The sequence below is a fragment of the Trichoplusia ni genome, chromosome 1, assembly GCF_003590095.1.
Source record: "Trichoplusia ni isolate ovarian cell line Hi5 chromosome 1, tn1, whole genome shotgun sequence".
Classification (NCBI taxonomy): Eukaryota; Metazoa; Arthropoda; class Insecta; order Lepidoptera; family Noctuidae; genus Trichoplusia; species Trichoplusia ni.
The window spans coordinates 8,712,540-8,733,339 of NC_039478.1; the positions used below are offsets into that span (position 1 = coordinate 8,712,540).

Below are 20,800 nucleotides of genomic sequence, written 5' to 3' on the forward strand. Positions count from 1 at the left end.
GCCAGTTTGAGAAACTACAATTAACATATACCTGCATAAAGTTTATACTTACAATAAAATAAAATAAAAGCAAAAAAGATTGAAAATTAAAAAAAAATGAAACCACAGCACCTTAAAAGGCTTACAAAGCAGAAGTTTTGTAAGTTTCGAAGAGGATAAAATGCAAATAGCGGTAGGTACTATATCTTTGAAAAGAGAGAAAAAGTTATGGGTATTGTTGATCCATTGATACAAAACTCACTTTTTTTGTTAAGAGCAGTCATTTTTAACATAGAAAACAAGACTTGTGCTTAACACATATCTTTATTTACTTCAAAATTGTCACATAATATCAGGATTATCAAAATCATTAACCCTAAGTTTCTCCATATTACACATCAAGACGTATCCCACTTACTCAAAAATCATAGACATATTAAATAGAAAAACAGTGGCCCGTTGTTCATTGCGCTACCGCCAAATTTAGCAAGTCTTACGTCACACGTCCGTCTTTACAACCGTACTAAACGCATTAGAAATCACCACAATGCTTTATGACTATTAAGAAAACGATTTATAAATACATTGTTGATTGTTATTGTAGATGTAAATATTATTGAAGTCAGTTTAAAGTGTTGATTGAATGATTCTTAAGCTGGAAGTGTGTGCTGTGATAGCCTAGTGGTAAAAACGCAGGACTGCCAAGTCAAACGTCCCGAGTTCGATCCTGAATTCATAAAGTTGAATAGCATCTGTTTTGAAGCGATATTTTTCCTTTCATTCCTCATATTTTGATATTTATATTTTTTCCTTATTTGTTTAACTTCATGTAATAAAGAGGAAAACTACGTTTTTGTTTGTAACGACTAGGCGCTAAAACTACTAAACCGATTTGAAAAGATCTTTCACTAGAAAATAATATATTTTTTTAGGAAGGATATTCTTGGCTATATACCATTCCACTATCATTAATAGGACCAGAACAGTACCTAATTAGGAAAAATTATCACAATGATTAAACTTAGGTACGTAAAAATCATGTATGACGGAACTGTTCCGCTTTAGAAGCTACTTTATCCTACTAATATTATAAACGATAAAGTTTGTATGCATGGATGTATGGACGAAGTGTTTCAAAAATACATATTAACTCTTTTCTACATTCACAACATCCTAGTTGCTGTAATTTAGGTAAATTATAATTATACTTGTACATAACAGAAAGATAGTGAATGGCATGTATGTTAGATTAATTACAAGTGCTTTAAATAATTATGAAACTAGATATATCTTACTAATTAAATTAAAATTCATCATGTTTTCTTTTTGATATATGATGTGTAGAAATTGTATTTAAGCATAAAATTAAAGTAGGTATCTTTCTGGGTCTATTGCAACTTACAAATTTATGGAAAACTGCTAAGCTGTAATGAATTACATTCTTGTGTGAAGTCACATGTACAAAGACACTCAGGCTCAAGACAAAATCACACAAAGTCTTGTCCTACACGGGGATCGAACCCGCTACACATCGTGCACAGTGGGTTTGGTTTGTTAGCATCAACCACTCGGCTATCAGTACACATTAATTCTTGTATTATACATATACCTTAAAAGAGATGTCAAAATAAAAGCAAATTAAAATACATTTAACATGGCTACAATCGTAGTTTCATTCTTTTCCATAATAATGACGTGGTGACCACACTAATGTGACAACCTTGATGCTTGCGGCAAGACGCAGCTAGCTCTAATGGTGAACGATATTTCCACACTGCAATCATTTGATGTACTTTATCCATTTGCTCACGAGAATGAAAAAAATGGGATTGAGAGAACAAAATGTTTGATGTACGAGTACTATTGGTTCGGTTATTGCATGGGATAAAAAATATGGATTCATATGAAATAAGCACCCCTTTGCAAAACAAACTTCATATGTATTAAATGGTTCAAAAAACAGAGGAATAAACGGACCCCTATAACTAAGGCTTCGCTTTCTGCTTGTCTGACTCTCTGTATCAGTTGAAATTTCCACTGATAAAATATTGGTCTTAACAAATAACAACAAAAATTGTTTAAAGATACATTTTCTCCTATAAAACATTTCTTTTTAATTACTTTTAAAGACTAAAATTAAGACACAAACAATATACATACATAGTGCAATGAATAACAACACCAGATACTACGCAGAAGTACACAAGTGGGGGGAGGAAGAGGGGGGATCACACCATTATGAGTCACCACTACTAGACAGATTCGGAGCATAACAGTTACGGAAAATACCAGCTTTTTGTAATGGCGAAATTGAAATCACTCGCTGATTTATAATGTTGGCTGTTGATGTTAAATTTCTCGGTTTTTAGAATGAAATATGATTAGTATAAAATGCCTATGAACAGCCGCATATATGTAAAAGTTTGAAAACATTGCGTTACAAAATATTGTGAAGAAAATAATACCACAAAACTTATGGTTTAGACTGTCAATAAAAAAATTGTAACACCTAGAGACTACTTTTAACCTGTCTTCACAAATTCCATGATTAAGTCGAAACTCGCGGCACTCTCGTTTGGCCACCTAAGCCTGGAAAATGCTCTCTATACTCACCTAACAACAATGTTCAATTTGTATAGTTACGTATTAGTAGACAGACTAAAACAATAAGCAGAACACATTTTTCTTACTTCTCCTTTTACTACTTCTAATTAATTTCGTTGCGGGATCTAAGATAGGCAACCGTTTCCCTTGGAATACATCAAGCTTAGATAAATAAAATACTCTTTATTATACACCATAAGGAAAAACAATTTAGGTCTATACTAATAAATATGATGAGTACAAAAAGCGGGCTTATCTTAAGTGTTATTCTTCGGTTTCATTATAGATCCTGGCTAGCAGGAATTGTGATGACGGGCTTTTATGATAGAGGTAATTCAAATATTTACATTTGAAAAAGTCTCGTGTCAAAGCAAGCAACTTGAATAGGTAACTCAACGCGTTGATGTCTTTTCTACGCACAGTTTTTAATCTCGAATAATATGCCAAAAACAGTCACTTTTTTTTAAATGTTACAATATGAATACAAAAAAAAACCACTCAAATGCGTGACTATTATAATCTTTCATATTTTTATTGCATGTGTTAGAAATTATATGCTGTACAAAGATTTCGTGAAACTTTGATCTTTTGTCAGATAAATTCTGGCTTTATGTTAACAAGTATAATGTAATTTTATGATGCATTTTACTTAGCGGTAGTTAGTTTTAATTGTAGATGTCTAAAGGTTGATATGGAGATGGTCTCCGATACAGACTACGAAGTGGTATTTGTTTTCCGTTCTCAAAGGCAAAAAGACGCAACCCAATAGCTAAAAGTCCTTTGCCTGTCTATCAACAGGCTATACACTATAAATCGGGATAACGGCAATTGCGACAATTGAATTTTACACAAATTTTGAACTGTTGATGCAAAAACATCAAAATTCAAAATGAAAATTGGGATTTAACAACGATTGGTACTGACATGAAAATAAACTAGTCAGTCGATTATCAAATTTGTCTTGAGCCTATAAAAATACGTGCTTTAGACGCCGCCTTTACTTTATAATACTTTCAAAACGCCAGTTATAACACAGATAGTCTCGCGTCGGCTTTACTTTTCTTTAAATATCTCTAACTGTATGACTCATAGTCTCTCGATCACCCTCGTTAAGTCGGAGTCACACTGATCGCGATTAGTATAAATTAATTATTGTGGAGCGATCTTTCATGGTCGTCTTTCGAAATCATCTAAGCATACAAATAATTAGTAGATGAGCGGTTGAGATCACCACGCCACCAACCTATTCAAAGCGACGTGTCGGGTTTTCGATCCCCGTGTAGGACAAGCATTTGTGTGATCCAAGAATGCTTGTTCTGAGTCAGGGTGTATGTGCGTAAGTATATTTGTGAAACCCCCCGTGACACAAGGAGTAATGTTATATTGCGTGAGTCGTTTTTCATCTCAGCCTATCGCCGTCCACTGCTGAACGTAGGCCTCCCCCAAAGAGCGCCAACCATCCCGGTCCTGGGCAGCCCGCATCCATCCGCTGCCAGCCACCTTCTTCAAATCATCGGTCCATCGTGCCGCAGGACGTCCTACACTACGTTTGCCTAAACGTGGTCTCCACTCTAACACGTGTCTGCTCCATCGACCGTCTGTCCGTCTGCAGACATGGCCGGCCCATTTCCACTTCAGCGTGCTGATTCTGCGAGCAATGTCGGTAACTTTGGTTCTCTGGCGGATGACTTCGTTACGAATTTTATCCACCAGAGATACCCCGAGCATCGCTCTCTCCATCGCACGCTGAGCAACCTTGAATTTATGGACCAGGCCCACGGTGAGTGTCCACGTTTCAGCTCCATACGTCATTACGGGTAGGACGCACTGGTTAAAGACCCTGGTCTTAAGGGATTGTGGTATCGACGATTCAAAGATATGACGTAGCTTCCCGAATGCTGCCCAGCCCAAACGTATTCTTCTGCTCGCTTCCTTCTCGAAGTTGTGTCGCCCCAGTTGGATGGTTTGGCCAAGATATATGTATTCTTGCACAACCTCGAGAGCAGCGCCATTTACGACCACGGGTCTCGGAAGAACAAGGCCATTGTACATGACTTTAGTTTTATTTAGGTTCATTTCGAGACCCACACGTCGCGAAGAATCGCTTAGGCCGTTAAGCATCAGGTTTTCTTGATTCTCTCTTCTCTTCATTTTTTTCTTGTCTTTATGTCCTTACATCATCACAACTACCCTACCTATTGCCAATCTAAGGCTTCGACATCTTTCGAATCTCTCTCTACCAAAATGTTTTCGTGCAAACCGTTGCCTATATGCCTTGTTATCCACCAATGAATAAACCTTAATCCCCCTTTCTTCCCATACCATTTCAACCTCTACAAAACCTCATTACCAACCCGCTACAACTGAAACCCTAGCCCAAACAACCCCTCCTCCCGGCCAACAGTCACGCCGCGTAACGAAATTATAAAACCTGCGCGTACGCAACCACCTTTTCATTCGGACGAGCGCGAGCGCCGCGCAAACTAACTTTACTTTTTTTGGTACTAACAGTGACACTAAATCTTTAAAAACGTTGCGACAAAGTGCCAGTGTTTACATCGTAGAGAGTTTGGCTTGTGACTTAATATTCCAGTTCAGAGGTGATGATTTTTTTCTTTTTTATTATAAGTTAAGTGGTACTTTTAGTGGCGTGAGTGTGATGATTGTGATGGACATTACATTACCGACAGTATATTTGAAACTAGAGTTAACCGAGCGTTTTCACATTAAAAAAGTTAACTGGCAATCAAATTAGATTTGATTGATTAATTGATTTTACCGATAACAATTTATTCATTAAAAAATCACACAGCTTAAATACTATTTTATAACTAAGCAAATACAAAAACTTATAGAATTCAATCACATTGGAGATTTAATAACATATATTGTTCCTAATTTTGAATATTTAAATAAATTGAAACCAAACAACAAATCCCACTAAAAGTGGAACTGAGTCCCAAATAATGGAAGACATAATAATTACAATTAACTAAGCAAAAGAATATCATGACATAATATTTTTAATAAAAAAGAAACATATCTTTATACAAATTATACAAGCGTCAAACTTTAAAAAAACAAGTACATGAAACTAGCCTATCCACAAATTCAAACAAATTGCACACGGTATGCAAATTGCATCAAAATCGGCTTATTAGTTTAGGAGTCCAAGACGGACAGATATCTATTAAGATTATCATCTACAAATGTACATCCAATATCAAGAAATACAAATAAACAAACACACATCATAACTTGCAAGCCGCCATCTTTCTTCAACAGCGTTTACCACCGGTCATTGCCACGCGGAGAAATTGTTTAAGTCGTGTTTACATACCATTAATATTTATTTATAGAATAATTGTTTTATTATTTACGTAGTTAGGAGAAATTAGGTGTACACAACAGGTTAACAGTGTACTGTTTTCTGTAATTAATATTTACAGCTGCTATATTGGTTTAGTTAACATCGATCCTATCGTTCTGTTTTATCTGAACGCATTGTAGAATATCTACTATAGATAATGCTTTTAGATAGATTATCTGATAGCTGTAATTAATTTTTAGCTTTCTTTAACAAATTCGACTTGTTAAAGAGCAACTTTCATCCATATTATAATATTGCTACAGCTAAATTAAAGTGGCCGAAATTTCCTGGTTTTTCAATTCTTTGTTTCGCTCTACATAATCGACTGAACACCGGATACGGAAACAAATCTTAACAGCTAATAAACCTTTTTAAATATCTACGTGTCACAGCATTAAATTTAAATTAAACATAGCATAAAGCTAAAGCGAGTTAGATCCCCAACACCATACCCGACTCACAAGCGTCTGTGCGATCTATGAATGCTTATCCTGAGTCTGCGTGTCTATGATTTGAGTCATTGTGAAACCATTACGACACATGGATTAAATTCTTAAGTCGTATTAGATAGACGAAGCATCATCTTTTAAATTAACATTTTTAATTAAATAAACAACAGTACATTTAAGTAACTGAATATATAAACGGAGCCTTAACATCCGAGAGAATGCGTAAGATATTAATTTGCTTTCTCGAACGGTTACATACATATTACAATTATGCACGGTTATAACTGCACGTCCGTTTGAATCGTTTGCAAACATCTCTTTGGACTACACTTGAGTGCTTTTGTTTTATGAGTTCCATTACTTCATTTATTCCATCTTCGTAATTTGTTTAATGTTTTTTTATTCTATAACGATTTCTCCTCTAAGGAATGTAGTCCTCGGGTCGACAAAGTTTTCCAAAAATTCAAGTCATATGCACATTAACTCCCATTCTCAGGATAAGCATTCGTGGGTTACACAAGTGATTGTACTGCGCGGGGATCGAATCCAAGATACGTCGCGTACAGTGGGTTTTGCGCGGTGACTTTTACCTGTCGGCTATCCGTATCAAGTATTTTTAGTTTTAAAAACAGCTAGACCAATCCTACTAATGTGACAAACGCGAAATTTTGTATGTATGGATGTTTGTTAATCTTTCAAATGCAAAAACACTGAACGGATTTACACGAAACTTGGTGAACAGAGATCCTAACCTAACTAGTGTTTTAGAGGACTAAAACGCTGGTTACCTTTGTATCGAGCAACAGTTTGTACATTGTTAATTCAATATTGCGTGTTCAACAAAACTTAATATTAACTATACAGTTTTCAGATAACCGTTTTGTCTACGTAATAGCATACGAGTTGCAATTCATTGCCGGCAATGACATATCACTTTTGATACTAGAACTTCGCCATCACGCAATGGATTGCATCTGCACGATATATTTCGCCTTCTTTAAATGAGCATCAACATTAGATACCAAACAATTCTAACACTATTGGGTTTATCCAAAATACAAGTCGGACTAATATTAGTCGAAAAATATCGTCCTCTCTATCTCCCACACTGTGCTTCGATACTTTTATCTCATTCTTAATAGTTTTTATCTCTTTCAAGCGGTTTCGCTTGGTGTACTTAAGATGAAATAAAAAATAAGACAAAAAGGTGTAATAACAAGCAATTTTCGTTTGAAATTGCTTTAATAGCAATGCAAGATGCATTAGCTAGCCTTTTTGGTACAGCGGTCATGAATACACCAAGATGTAGTTGTTTTTTAGGGTCCCGTATCCAAGTGATGATGTTCTGTTGCTGCTATTATAATAAATATAAAAATCCAATTGTTAGGAATATAAATCTGATAGGTCACTGATCTATAAATATTTTTTCTCTTTCCTGCAGCAATGAAAATATAATCAAATCGTTTGCACGTTGATTTGTTGCTGGCGGTCTATAAAATAGAATGCAACATTAAAATGTTACTTTGTTTCATAACTAATTTACTTATTTTTGAAAACCTAAATTATTCGCAAAAATCCAACTACATCTACTACAAATATACCGAGAAAATCGGCAAAATCTTTTACAACCTCCAATGAAGTTTATTTTCTTTTGCAAATAAAAATAAAACTAAAATTCAACCACTCTAACCACAAAAAAAAATTGTCAGCAAAAATACCTAAAAGAACGAAATTATAATACCGTCAGCAAAAAAATCGATCGCCACTTAGAGTAAAAAGTTCGCACCGAGCCATTATTACAACAAAATCCATTGCATTTACAAAAGAAAGAGTTTACAACGAATGGAGTGAATCGCACGTGACTTCCTCACATCTTACATTATTGATGCCATTGCAGTGGTCAGGGCTGTCAACCGGGATAATATTTTAAAAGTTCCATTAAACATCATTGAATAAAATGAGATAGTGAACATTAACATAGGACTAAATTAAAGACTGGGACAAGCATTAAATTCCATAATGCGGTAGTCGTTTTAAAGAGAAAAACATAATTTTGCCTAGTGCCGTGCCTTCTTGGAATCGCGTTCCTGAGGTATCTAGTACAATGGAAAACGAGTAAAAGTCTGCATACCTCTTCGCCTTCCCCAAGGCGCGGAAAATCCATTGGGATTATAATGGGTACAAGATTTTAAAGCTTAAAAATGTTGGACCATTTTTAAGCTTGGTGGTGTATTACCTGTTAATTAAATAACAAAATGATTTGCCTGTACTTCAATTTGTTATCAACAACTTTATTGAAAGAAACAAATCCATATACGGAAACCACTAATGAGTCTGATTTATAACATGATTAAACGGTACCCAATTAATTATCAATCAACACAACCAGTCATGCTACCAATAAAAATTAAAAAAATATATCTTTTTGAAACCTCCGGTAGCAACCCTACAGACTTCAGCAACTTGTCTTGCTAACGGTACTCCTCAGCACCGTTACTGATAGATGCAATTATTTGGAAAGTAGGAGAGATTGGTGAAAAAATTCCATAGCGGTAGTTATACGTGATGTTTACAGACTTATTATATTTTATTTGAATTTTTGTACGGTCAGAAAAAAAGGTATGAAGCTGTTGTATTATAACTGCTTTGTGGTACCTTCTTCAGTTATAAAGACTTTCTGATTGAATATTTTCATGGTGTTTTTGTCGATTAGTTCTGAAATGTTGGAATTTTATTAAAGAAATACGAAGACACCAAAACTGTTTTTAGATTAATAAAATAATCCGATAAAGAAAGGATCAAATAATTCGTCATAATTTTCAAAACTTACCGCTACATAAAATTGTAATGTTACCGAGATTACAGTTTCAGATTACCTTTTCTTTTTTTATTGCCCACTCATTAATATTTATTAATTAACTAACTGTAGCGATGATCATAAACATTGCTATATCACGCCAGTATAATAAATTCATCTTGTATTATGTCAGATCCTTACACAACAGTTACAATATAAGCTGACCCGTACTTAAAAGAGCGTATCGTTTCATAAGTTCAACAATCATAATAAGGTTCGAAGAAACAGTTATGAGCCATTTGTAATCAATTATTCAGAAGTCATCATGCTAACGTGAGAAAGCCATTGAAAGAAGTTTCAATGACTATTCAAGAACTCAGACTATTGCAACGTATGTGAGGTATTTGAAACTGAATACAGCGCCATCTAGTATTTTTAAGAGAAGCTACAACGTTTCATGGTGTTTTAAAAGTACATGCCTTAATTCAGAGATGGCGCTGTTACGTAAAAAATTTGCGATGAATTCGCGCTTCTTAAATTTTAATTGGGTTGCATGTCTGCATGCATGGCTACGAGCAATAACAAAGAAGAAACAGACCGGCACATCGTGACCACACGAGAGAGGGCATTGCTCAACGAAACGGTGAAAGTTGTTAAAAACTCATTAAATTGCTTTTTTCGTTACATGAAAACCGTTCCGGTAGATAAAACGCAGTTACATTAACAAAACAGTTTTTTTAAGTAAAAGTTATGTTTTATTTTCACGAAAACGAGTTTAGAAACTTTTATGACTCGGTGGTGATTTTTTACTGGCAGCTTTCTATTTTAAACCTAGTTTTTATGCTGCTATTTCCAATGTTGTTTTTTATTCTCTGAAAAACAAATGAATCTCTAAAACTCTACGTTGCGTTCAACGCACTAGTTCCCTGCTCAGCGAAAACCGTATGCGATTTAAAAACTTACTTTGACTGTATGATAAAGAGACAGAAAATGTGAATATTTTTAATTGTATCGAGGGAGGCAATGAATTTAGAATTTCCAAACCATAAAAAATTACACTTAAAAAAACATCGAATAAATAAAACTACTTATTGACTAGGAACACAATGCCATTACTAAAGCATAAACGAACATACAGCGAGTAAAATAAAATAAAGTAGGTAAGTCACAATGAAGGGTAGGGTCGACCTTCAGTTATGCATGTCTAAACCTTAGACCTTGCTTGACAAAGAAGACTGGCGACCATGACCGGTGACCATATAGACCAGGTAATAGCTTATTGTGTTGTAAGAGTCGATGACCTCAGGGTACTGAAGTTAAAATGCTAATTAGAACTTGTAATATTCAGCTAGAATTGAAAGTAATTGTGTGTTACAATAATATTAGCTGGTAAATGATCGACAGCCTGGAAAAGACCTCTTCCCAACAAACATATTGAAAACTTACTGCTGGTTGTTGATTACAGATTAAATCACAAAATTTTCCGTTATCCTTTGTCTTAGACTAATTAGAAAGTTCCATAACTTTGAAAAAACGCTCCTTCGTACTTGCCAGAAAGGGACTCGAAAAAGCAATTGTGCGCATAACAATCCGCTCATAGGCCGCCATCACACTCCTTCCTCGTCATATCGTTACGACATTAAGATTCATTACAATCACACATTCATACTTCGCAAAAGAGTATCCAACAATTCAACATCAATCAAAATCGAGCCTTAAATATTAACCAAAATTCTCCCTCAGGACCAGTCGAAGCAGCCAAGATGACCCTAGAACAGCCAGCCGGTGAGATGTGGCAGAAGATCCGCGAGGAGCTGAATGAGAAGGCGGACACCAAGGAGGCTGACCTTGCGCACATCAAGGAGTGGCTGAAGAAGGAGCCTCATCTACCTGATGAGTTTGGTGAGTTATAGAATCTGATCAATTTTCAAAAGTATTGCTATCTATAAAGTAAGGTCGATCAGGTGACTTTGAACGGATACCACTTTAAAAGTGAGACTATTTTTTTAAGCAAACTGTCTTTGCAAAGGAAAGACCTTGAGTAGCTACTTTTTAAAGATTGTAAGTGTGAAAAAGCACAATCACGTCAGTGTTACTCCATCTGGCTTATAATGTCAATCAGCTGGGCACAGGTCTCTTTCCATGCAGGAAAGTTTTGAGCATTGATCATCACCAACATCATCATCGAAGACACGTGATTTATCAAATCAATTTTTCTTACTACTAATTTAAAAGTATTCTATTGACGCTAGCAATTCTAGAAATTACACATGTCTATAGAGGCTGATTCAAACAACTAATTACAAATACTGTCCCCAAGTGATACCACAGCGTTTTCATCTAAAACATGCATTTTAACTATACCGATCTTTATCCACCAGATGACCAGCGTATCATGACCTTCCTCCGAGGCTGCAAGTTCTCCTTGGAGAAGACCAAGCGTAAGCTGGACATGTACTTCACCATGCGCGCCGCTGTCCCAGAATTCTTCAACGACAGGGATGTCACGCGCCCCGAACTGCAGGAAATCCTTAACATGGTGTAAGTATTTATTAGTATTATTTAAAATTTAAATATCGAGGGGTAATGAAGGTTGCGTGCAAATAGTTTATGAGAGTAACAACCGCTGCTTAAATTTGATATATACTTTTGGTGTAGATTTCTGTTATTAAAGCGGGAATAGACATATATACATCGTCATCGTCATGGTCATCAACATATATATACGTCATCGACACATATGTACATCGTCTTTGAAGACTTCAACATAGACAGTTGAAGTTTTCATGGTTTATGAGATACAGTCTGATGACAGGCGGATGGACAGACAGTCAGGATCCGTTATTACAATTTGTGTACAAAATCCAAAAACAGAAGTGATTGTTCTTTATAATCTTGTAAAATTCAGGAAGCTGTTGTCAAGGTTAGCAAATGATTAATTCGCGTCATATATTGTAGATAAACAATTTAAAACTTAAATTATGCAGCATATTTTTTTGCTGAAATGCTATAAATTACTGGAAAAAATATACCAACCTTTCATCTTAAATTTCAGTGTAATGGGGCACTGAAACGCACAAAAACTTTCCGTAAATTCAAAGTATGTTTTGAATGTGGACAACGCAAGATTAATTGTTATAATTAATTTAATTCTGAAAACAGACCACAGTTGTTTATCAAAATTATGTTGTTTATCTATACTAATGATGATGATGATAATATGTAAAGCTGGAGAGTTTGTTTGTTTGTTTGTTTGAACGCGCTAATCTCAGGAACTACTGGTTCAAATTGAAAAATTCTTTTTGCGTTAAATAGACCATTGAGGAAGGTTTTAAGATATAAACCACCACGCTGCGACTAATAGCGAATATACAATGGCAAATGTGGAAAAAACAGGGCATATAAATCATAACTTATATCTTCTAACCACGCGGACGAAGTCGCGGGCAACAGCTAGTAAATGATATTTTCCGTAAAATATGTAATGTTTCTCATTTTAAATCTACCTAATCTCAACGGGTTTTTTATGAAATAAGCATCACCATTGTACATTCTATTTTGTGGTAGGCTTTTTTACTATTTTGTAGATACATACATAAGGGACAAGATATACATAAAAATGGGATCACAGGATCTATTTAAAATCCACTGTTTTACAGAACATAGAATAATGATGCAACTGAAAAAAAAACGTGTTATAAACCAAGATCAAATTAAACGTGGAAAAATCCTTCAACAATGAATCGAGTGTTTAAATAATTAAGACTTGCAATATCAAATTATGAAGAGTTCCCATGTTTTTGCGCATGCATGCTTGTAACAAAGTAATTGTTTTAATTTACTTGCGTTTTTTCTATTTCTATATAATTGTAGCTAGACTATAATTTGGAGTTCTTTAAATGGGTGATGAATAGTAAACTGAGATAAATCTAATGAGAAGATCCTGCGGAATATATTTAAGTACATTGGATGTATGTATTTAAAGACAGTTTAAGATCATTTCATTTTAGCAGCTACCAACTATAAAGTTGTTTCTACTTTCTTTATTATTCCACGACAAAACTGACAAACTCTAAAGGAAAACATCGTGAGGAAACCTGGATTCCAAATATTGGAATCTTAAATCTTCAACCGCAGTGAGCTAGCGTGGTTATCAATGCTGAAACCCCGCTCCCGCTGTTAAGGGATTCAATTGGTTAGTTTGCGTAATTCTTAACGTCGTAATTTATGAAAACTACGAAAAACTAAATAAAGACCGTTATATGAACGAATCTGATTCGCAATTGACCACTTCTTTTATACAAAAAAACCTTCCTTAATACCCAGACTCAAAACAATATCAAAATATAGTGGTTTCTTAGGTTTACGCGAATGTTAGACATTGAAATGAAACTACTTTTACGGATTTTATCGCGGTTTAATTTTTGATTTTAGTTCCCGACGTTTCGACACCTTTGCAGGTATCATGGTCACGGGCAGACTGAGATGGTGTTCGTCTTAACAGAAGATGTTGCTCGTTCTACCTTCATATTTTTAACACCATCTCAGTCTCATCTCAGTCGAGACGTTGTACTTTATATAACAAAAGCATTTATTACGTGACAGCCTGTCTGACCTCAAGCAATTAAAACAATATTAAAAAACAAGTTCATTGCTTATTTTCAACAATAATTGTGGCAAGTAGAGCGTCATGTTTCGATGTGACGTCAAATAGTAATCAGTTGTAACGCCGGGGAATTTATTAATAGCTACTTTGTTTACGTGAATGAGTCCTGGTATTTATGTGTACAAGGTTCGGGTTACAAACGTTGTTCCTTTACGAGGTAAAACAATTTATGGATGCTCTACAATTTTTTCTCCAAGCTATTTAATATGAAGCAAAACTTTTGGGCCGTGGGGGCCGAGTGCCAAAACGCTTTTTAAAGACCTAGCAAAGCGTCTCGTTGACACTTCTCGTGACCCAAAGGCTGGCTTTTACCTCGCTCAGAGGATTAGCATTGCCATTCAACGTGGCAATGCTGCCAGCCTTTTGGGCACACTCCCAGCCGGCAGCGATGCCGATGAATTTTTTGATGCTTTCATTTAATAATTTTTTGTTTTTTAACTTGTAAATATTTAACTCTGTAAAATTAAAAATATATTAAGCAAAAAAAAAAAATATGAAGCAAATCAAAGAAAAAAAGAACTTTATTTTATCATCTGCAGAAAAAGATAGACACAGAGTTCTTTAATACATAGAGACCGGTGTCTGTTTAAAGTCATCCCTGTGTCACATATAAACGGTTAATAAAGATATTATTCATACTTAACTGATAAGCTATAAATATTTGGAAAAAAAGAGGGAAGCCTGACATTTTACGGGATATACAAATTCTTATTTTTTAAATTCGTATGGTTACATTCCATTACTCTTTTTACAGACAAGCCACATTATAAGCACTTTTATATATTTCACCACTTTTGATACTTTCAATCTCCTTACAGATTTCAAAATTTACAATTAGATTTTTTTGGTCAAATACCCTATTTGCGTAATTTTCTTCATGTATCTCTTTATTTCCAGTCAAATGCCACCTCTACCCGGCCTGACACCAGAAGGAAGACGTGTCATCGTTATGAGAGGTTAGTTTTCTACTCATTCTAATAGCGCTAATTGTAAAAATGTAACTATCACTTAGGATATTATATTTAACACCGGTTTCGAACCCAACCGGTGTGATTGGATAAGTGATTGAATAGTGGGGCAATTCCGATAAATAACCGAGAGTAAACCGTTATAAAATAAATAATAATGAATCTGCCCCATAAAAGTTGTTGCAATGAGAAGTTTTTAGCACTTTACTTCCGATTTTCTTGACTCTAAATTTAAAATCCACCAAAAACATTATCTTCCTCTCCACTAGAGTTTTCCTGTCTAATCTGATTTCTTTCTCGCAGGTGTGGACAAAGAAGCTCAGACACCCAACGTGGCCGATGCCTTCAAGCTGGCGCTCATGCTGGGTGACGTCAGACTGGCTGAGGAGAAGGAGGGAGTGGCCGGTGACGTGTACGTCCTGGACGCCTCTGTTGCCACCCCGACACACTTCGCTAAGTTCACACCCACACTCGTCAAGAAGTTCTTAGTCTGCGTACAGGTTTGTAAATGAAAGATTAAATTGTTTTTGAGAAATGAAATGAAATGAAATGAAATGAAATGAAATGAAATGAAATGAAATGAAATGAAATGAAATCATTTATTCTGTAAGTAGGATATATCATCACTTTTACATGTCTTCTTATTTTTTTTTGAGAACGCTGGAGTCGACATTTCCTATCTGACTACCCTGAGAAGAAATGTCGAAACAAACTCAAGGGGTCACAGTCTCTTTTAAAGTCCAGACAATTTCAATGCGAATAGATATGTATAAACCAATGCACGGTATTTTTTGGACTGGCCTTTTGAAGAAAGTACCAGATCGATCTGAGCAAGGGAAAAAAACGAGGATCTAAGAATATCGTTTAAAGAACTCTTGATTGTGGAAGCGGGACAGCGCTTTACATTGCGTGTCGTGGTGTCTCTATCACACAATAGCACCAATTCTGTTTTGAGGGGTTATGGTACACTCTGGAAAGGAATTTCCTGTTAAATTCATCAATTTTATTTTTTAAATAAAAATAATATATGAATGACTTGAGATTTAAGGCACAATTACTTCAATTCTTTGATCACTTAGAAAATTTGTATTTAATTGAATTGTGAAGATAAGTTATCTTCACACTGCCAAATTCGCTTCAGACACTCCAAGTTAAACCGTAATGTTTTAAAATTAACAATAATTGAGCTTTAATAACAAACAATAATTGAAAGATTTACGCAAATGAAAGACGTGCAACTCATATAAAAAGTTGAAATTTGCAATTCCGAAAATACATAACAATTTGGGCGATACTAAAAGGACTTCGTACGCATATAATGCAAAAAATGAAGAGCGAAACTATTACGAAGATAATAAAAAAGCAAACACAGGAATATTACGTAAATTGCAGAACGACCCAGACAACGACACTATTGAATAAAAAAAAAATGTGTTTTGATATTACCGCGATCATTCAGCTTACAAAACACTCATGCTGATTCCCACGTGGTGTAGGTGTAGTGGTAATACCTAACTAGTCTAGCAGAGCATGCGCAAGCGATCCCGTAACTCTGGATTAAGCAGTGGAACGGGCCAGGGTGTTTTGGGGAGCCCGACATATCCTACCGCGCGAGCCCTCGACGTGGCTTGAAGCCACCGTGCCGTGGGTATAAGCATTTCACCCCCAAAAAAGGTCGTGTGTTGTCGTCGTGGTTAAGGTCAGAGCAGTGATTTACCGTGTTAGCATAGGCTGAGCAAACACCTACAAGCCAAAAACCTTCCAAGTCGAAGTTTTACCATAAACCGTTGTACTTTTACAGGAAGCCTACCCCGTAAAACTGAAGGAGGTCCATGTCATCAACGTTTCGCCTCTGGTTGACAAGATTGTCAACTTCGTCAAACCTTTCATCAAGGACAAGATCAAAGAAAGGGTAAGTCCTTTTATATCACTTTGTGGATATATTTTATTTGTTTTGTAATACCATAAGTAAAAACAAAAGAAAAATCTTTTTCATTCTCTCAATTGTTTATTTACGACTCATATCATGTTATCATCCCGGTTAAAATTTGCTGCGGAGATCCCGACCTTTTCTTGCTTTTATAAACTGTGAAGTTCAGAAGACATAATGATTCATGATTTTAGTTCTTGTGATAACAGTCGATTAACCAAACTATTGCCAAAAGATTATTAATCCAAATGTTCTCTTAAGATCTTAGAAGCCGTATAATTTATAATATTATCATATTTTTTTCAGATCTTCCTCCACACTGACACAAATGATCTCTACAAATACGTTCCTAAGGACATGCTGCCGGCTGAGTATGGCGGCAACGCTGGTCCCATGAACGACCTTCACAGTGAGTCTCATAATAATATTAATTCAGAATATACCTACTCACGATTACTTTAAACAGACTACTTGATAAACGATCAACATTTTCAATAAGTATCGGAATTCTCTGAAAAAAACTTGGAGCAAAGTGGTATAAGTCACCACGCGAAACCCATTGTGTGCGAGGTGTTGGGTTCGATCCCTGTGGATCACACAAATGCTTGTCCTAGACAATACGAATACTTGTCCAGGGTCTTATGGCATGAACATTTGTATGGTGAAACTAAGTTTCATTATTGAGGTTTGACCGTTTCACTTAAAGATTTTTTTTCATTTTATTATACGGAAGTAAGTAAGTGTAAGTCGACCATAAGTCTGGTTTCATCTATTACCAAGAATGTTTGACAGAGAATTCAGCTTCATCATTTTCTTCCACAGATTCATGGGTCAAGAAGTTAGAAGAATACAAAGACTGGTTTGCGGAACAGGAGAGCCTGAAAGCCAACGAGGCCCTCAGACCTGGGAAACCAACCAACTATGACGAGCTCTTCGGAATCGACGGCTCCTTCCGACAGCTCGTGATTGACTAAGGTTTCTACATAACACCGTCAAGTTAAAAAGTCGTGGTGAATAGATAATTCGTACTTTAGAAATATTCTTTTCAACTTGATCGGGTAGCGCCTCTCATCTATCGCTTATTTCAGTTACCATTTGAATTTTTAGTATTATTTTTGACGATGTAATTGCTTTTTGGGGATGCCTGTTGGATACTGCGATTTTAGTACCTATTTCTATAACAATAAGGTTTAATATTGTTAGACTAAATTTCAATGACTGAAACATTAGTAAAATTTTTGGACTTATTGCGTTAGGAATAAGGTTTAAAATTGTTTAAATTTAGCAGGTTTTCTTGAAAGGCATTTGCTTGTTTGTCAACCAAAGTATTGCTCAATTTGTGTATTTTTGTTATTATGTGTGTGTAACGTGTTATTGTTAGGCATTTGATTAAATGAATATTTTTCTTTTTTAAACTCTGTTTGACTATCCTTTCCCATTCCTTGCAGAAATATACTTTAGGTAGCCAAAATAGAGTACATTTTGCCGTGAAAAATCGTTTTAAACACAAAGCTATTTAACTCGTTCTATAGTAGAGGAAAACCCGTCAAAATATTAACCAAAACTGTTATCAGTTGAACGGCGTAGTACTAGATAATATTGCGATCGATGACTCAATATCAGCCAAACAACATTTTTTTTAATATTAAAAACAACTGATGAACAAATGATGACAAAAGTAACTGATAAGTCGCTTCCCGACTCTCGGGAAAATTTAAAACGGCTACTGTACTTGAATATATTATGACATTTTTCCTTAAAAAAGACTATTGAAAGTTACTTACCAATCAAAATGAATATTATCTGCCCTAAGTACAGGAGAAGAGCAAATTCATTTCATTAAGAAAATTCTTCAATTTTTTTTTTTTTTTTAGTAAAACGTTATTCAGAATCATTTCTTAACTCAAATACCATTCAGTCACGTATTGGACCTACCATCGCCCCTTGAAGAAATCTGCACTAGTTGTGAAGGCGAGACAGCACTCTACGCCATAAATAGCGCCATCTCGCTCCCACAGCTGAAACAATTTTACTTCAAGAAGTTGTGGTAGGCCTTTGCGTTCCGGTCTATTTGCATGATAGACGGATTGTAGGCTACTTACTGTAAGTAGACCAGTTGCAATGGTCTACTCAAGCGAAACTAGTGACGTTGAATTATAGGTAGGACTTTCACACACGGTTAGTAGTAGCTAATCGAGTGAGAATAATTTGAAATCGATAATAGAATAGTAGTCCTCGAGCAGAGACTATGAATAAGCTGAAGCAGTGTCGGACCGATGACGTAATAAAGGTCGCTGGCACGGCCTGAATGTGGAAGGTGGAGGACCGAGTGTTGTGGTGCAATTAGGAGGTTTTATTCATTGAGTTAAATAATGGGAGAAATTGGCACATAACGCCCTCTAATCTTAAACTAAGCAAAGCTTGTATTGTGAGTACGAGAGAACTTAAAACATTTATATTTCAAAATCTTCAACAGACAGAACGCAAATTATAGTGTTCTTCACACATGCATTTGTCCGGGGTCAGAAAAGAACCGACAACTCCTATATATGACAGTTAGAGTCAGTAACCACTAGACTTCATTTTATTAAAATCTTTAAAGCTTTAAAGTTCTTAGTGATATAATCTCAGAGTTCAAGAAATGTTGTTAAAGAGTTTCTCGAAATAATAACGTGAATAATTAATTCCTCTTTTTGTCAGTCATTTAAAATTCACATGCTTATTTCCTTAAAATTATTGACACGGTTGGTTAATCCGTGTACATTTTCCAAATATTATATTTTGTGCATTGCCGGTTATTTTGCATATTATTTAATTTGCATATTATTATTTAACTAACATTAATTTTATTTGTAGGTATGGCTTTATCTGTTATCAAATCTTGCAGATTTAATTTGTTCCACTTCCCAATTTACGATTTAGCGAAAAATTTTCATGTGTACCTATATGTGCCGTGATAATGCAATATTTTCAGGACTTGGAGCTGATTTAGGGCAGAAGCTGGAACGTCTAAATCCGGAATGATATCTGCGATAGACCATAGATGTTCCGCAATAAAGTGGCACAAAGTTAGAGTAAAAAGTTTGTCTGATTCGTCTTTACTAGAACTTTGATTTCAGAGAAAGAAAAGAAACCGAAATAAAGAATATTACATACATACAAGATACGCGCTAAACACATAACCCTCCTGGCAGTCGGGTAAAAATAAGACCGTTTTTGTTGTTGGTTATAAATTTAATGTTGTTAAATTATTGTGCTGTTGCTACTCATGATGTGTTTAGAAGGACCATGAAAGTTCAAGATCAGTTTTGTACCAACGGCACTCACTTCATGGCATCTGTATCTCTGGAAAATAAATATTATTGCCGCTTAATAGTTTATCGGACTTTACAGGACAATCTCTACTACGAGCCAACTAGCGAGACAGAGTACTACAAAATGTAGAGTGGCATCTCTTTCTGCGTCTACGACAATCTTACTTTGAAAGACCTCCGTGGTCGAGTGGCGTACGCACCGGTTTCAAGGTGTCGCCAGCTCTGAGGTCCCGGGTTCGATCCCCGGTCGGGTCATTGTAAAAATTCATATTTCTACATTGTCTCGGGTCTGGGTGTTTGTGGTACCCTCGTTGTATCTGAATTCCATAACACCAGTGCTTTAGCAACTCACTTTGGGTTCAGAACAATTTATGTGATGTTGTACGCATTTATTTATTAAAAAAAAAGATAGAAGGCCTCTGCACCTTTCTTTATTATGGTTGACAACAACCTAAATCCAACTAACCTACATAAGTATCAAATACGTTTTTACAAAAGGCATAACTGTTGCGATAATTATAACAGTTACATCACTATCGATTACAACAGTGTTGTAATGCCTTCACGGTTATTTTAAATATTGAAAGGTGAGTTGGTAAATTTAGTTCTTTTTTTTCTTTTTGTTATTTTACTGAGTCTTTATTTCGTTGCGTTAATTAAACTTTATTGTATCTCTAAGGCGAATTTTATATCGTCAATTAATTTGACTCTGTTACATATCAT

General features: G+C 35.4%; 1 protein-coding gene across 1 annotated transcript; it reads left to right on the forward strand.

Annotated features, from left to right (window-relative positions):
• The first annotated feature begins 5,057 nt into the window (after positions 1–5,057).
• Positions 5,058–18,161, forward strand: LOC113493297 (alpha-tocopherol transfer protein-like). Its single transcript, XM_026871218.1, has 8 exons — positions 5,058–5,183; positions 10,943–11,101; positions 11,581–11,740; positions 14,763–14,821; positions 15,137–15,333; positions 16,635–16,745; positions 17,070–17,172; positions 17,586–18,161. Exons 2-8 carry the CDS (start codon positions 10,963–10,965, stop codon positions 17,735–17,737), a joined length of 921 nt encoding a protein of 306 aa, XP_026727019.1. The 5' UTR covers positions 5,058–5,183; positions 10,943–10,962; the 3' UTR covers positions 17,738–18,161.
• Positions 18,162–20,800: the final 2,639 nt, after the last annotated feature.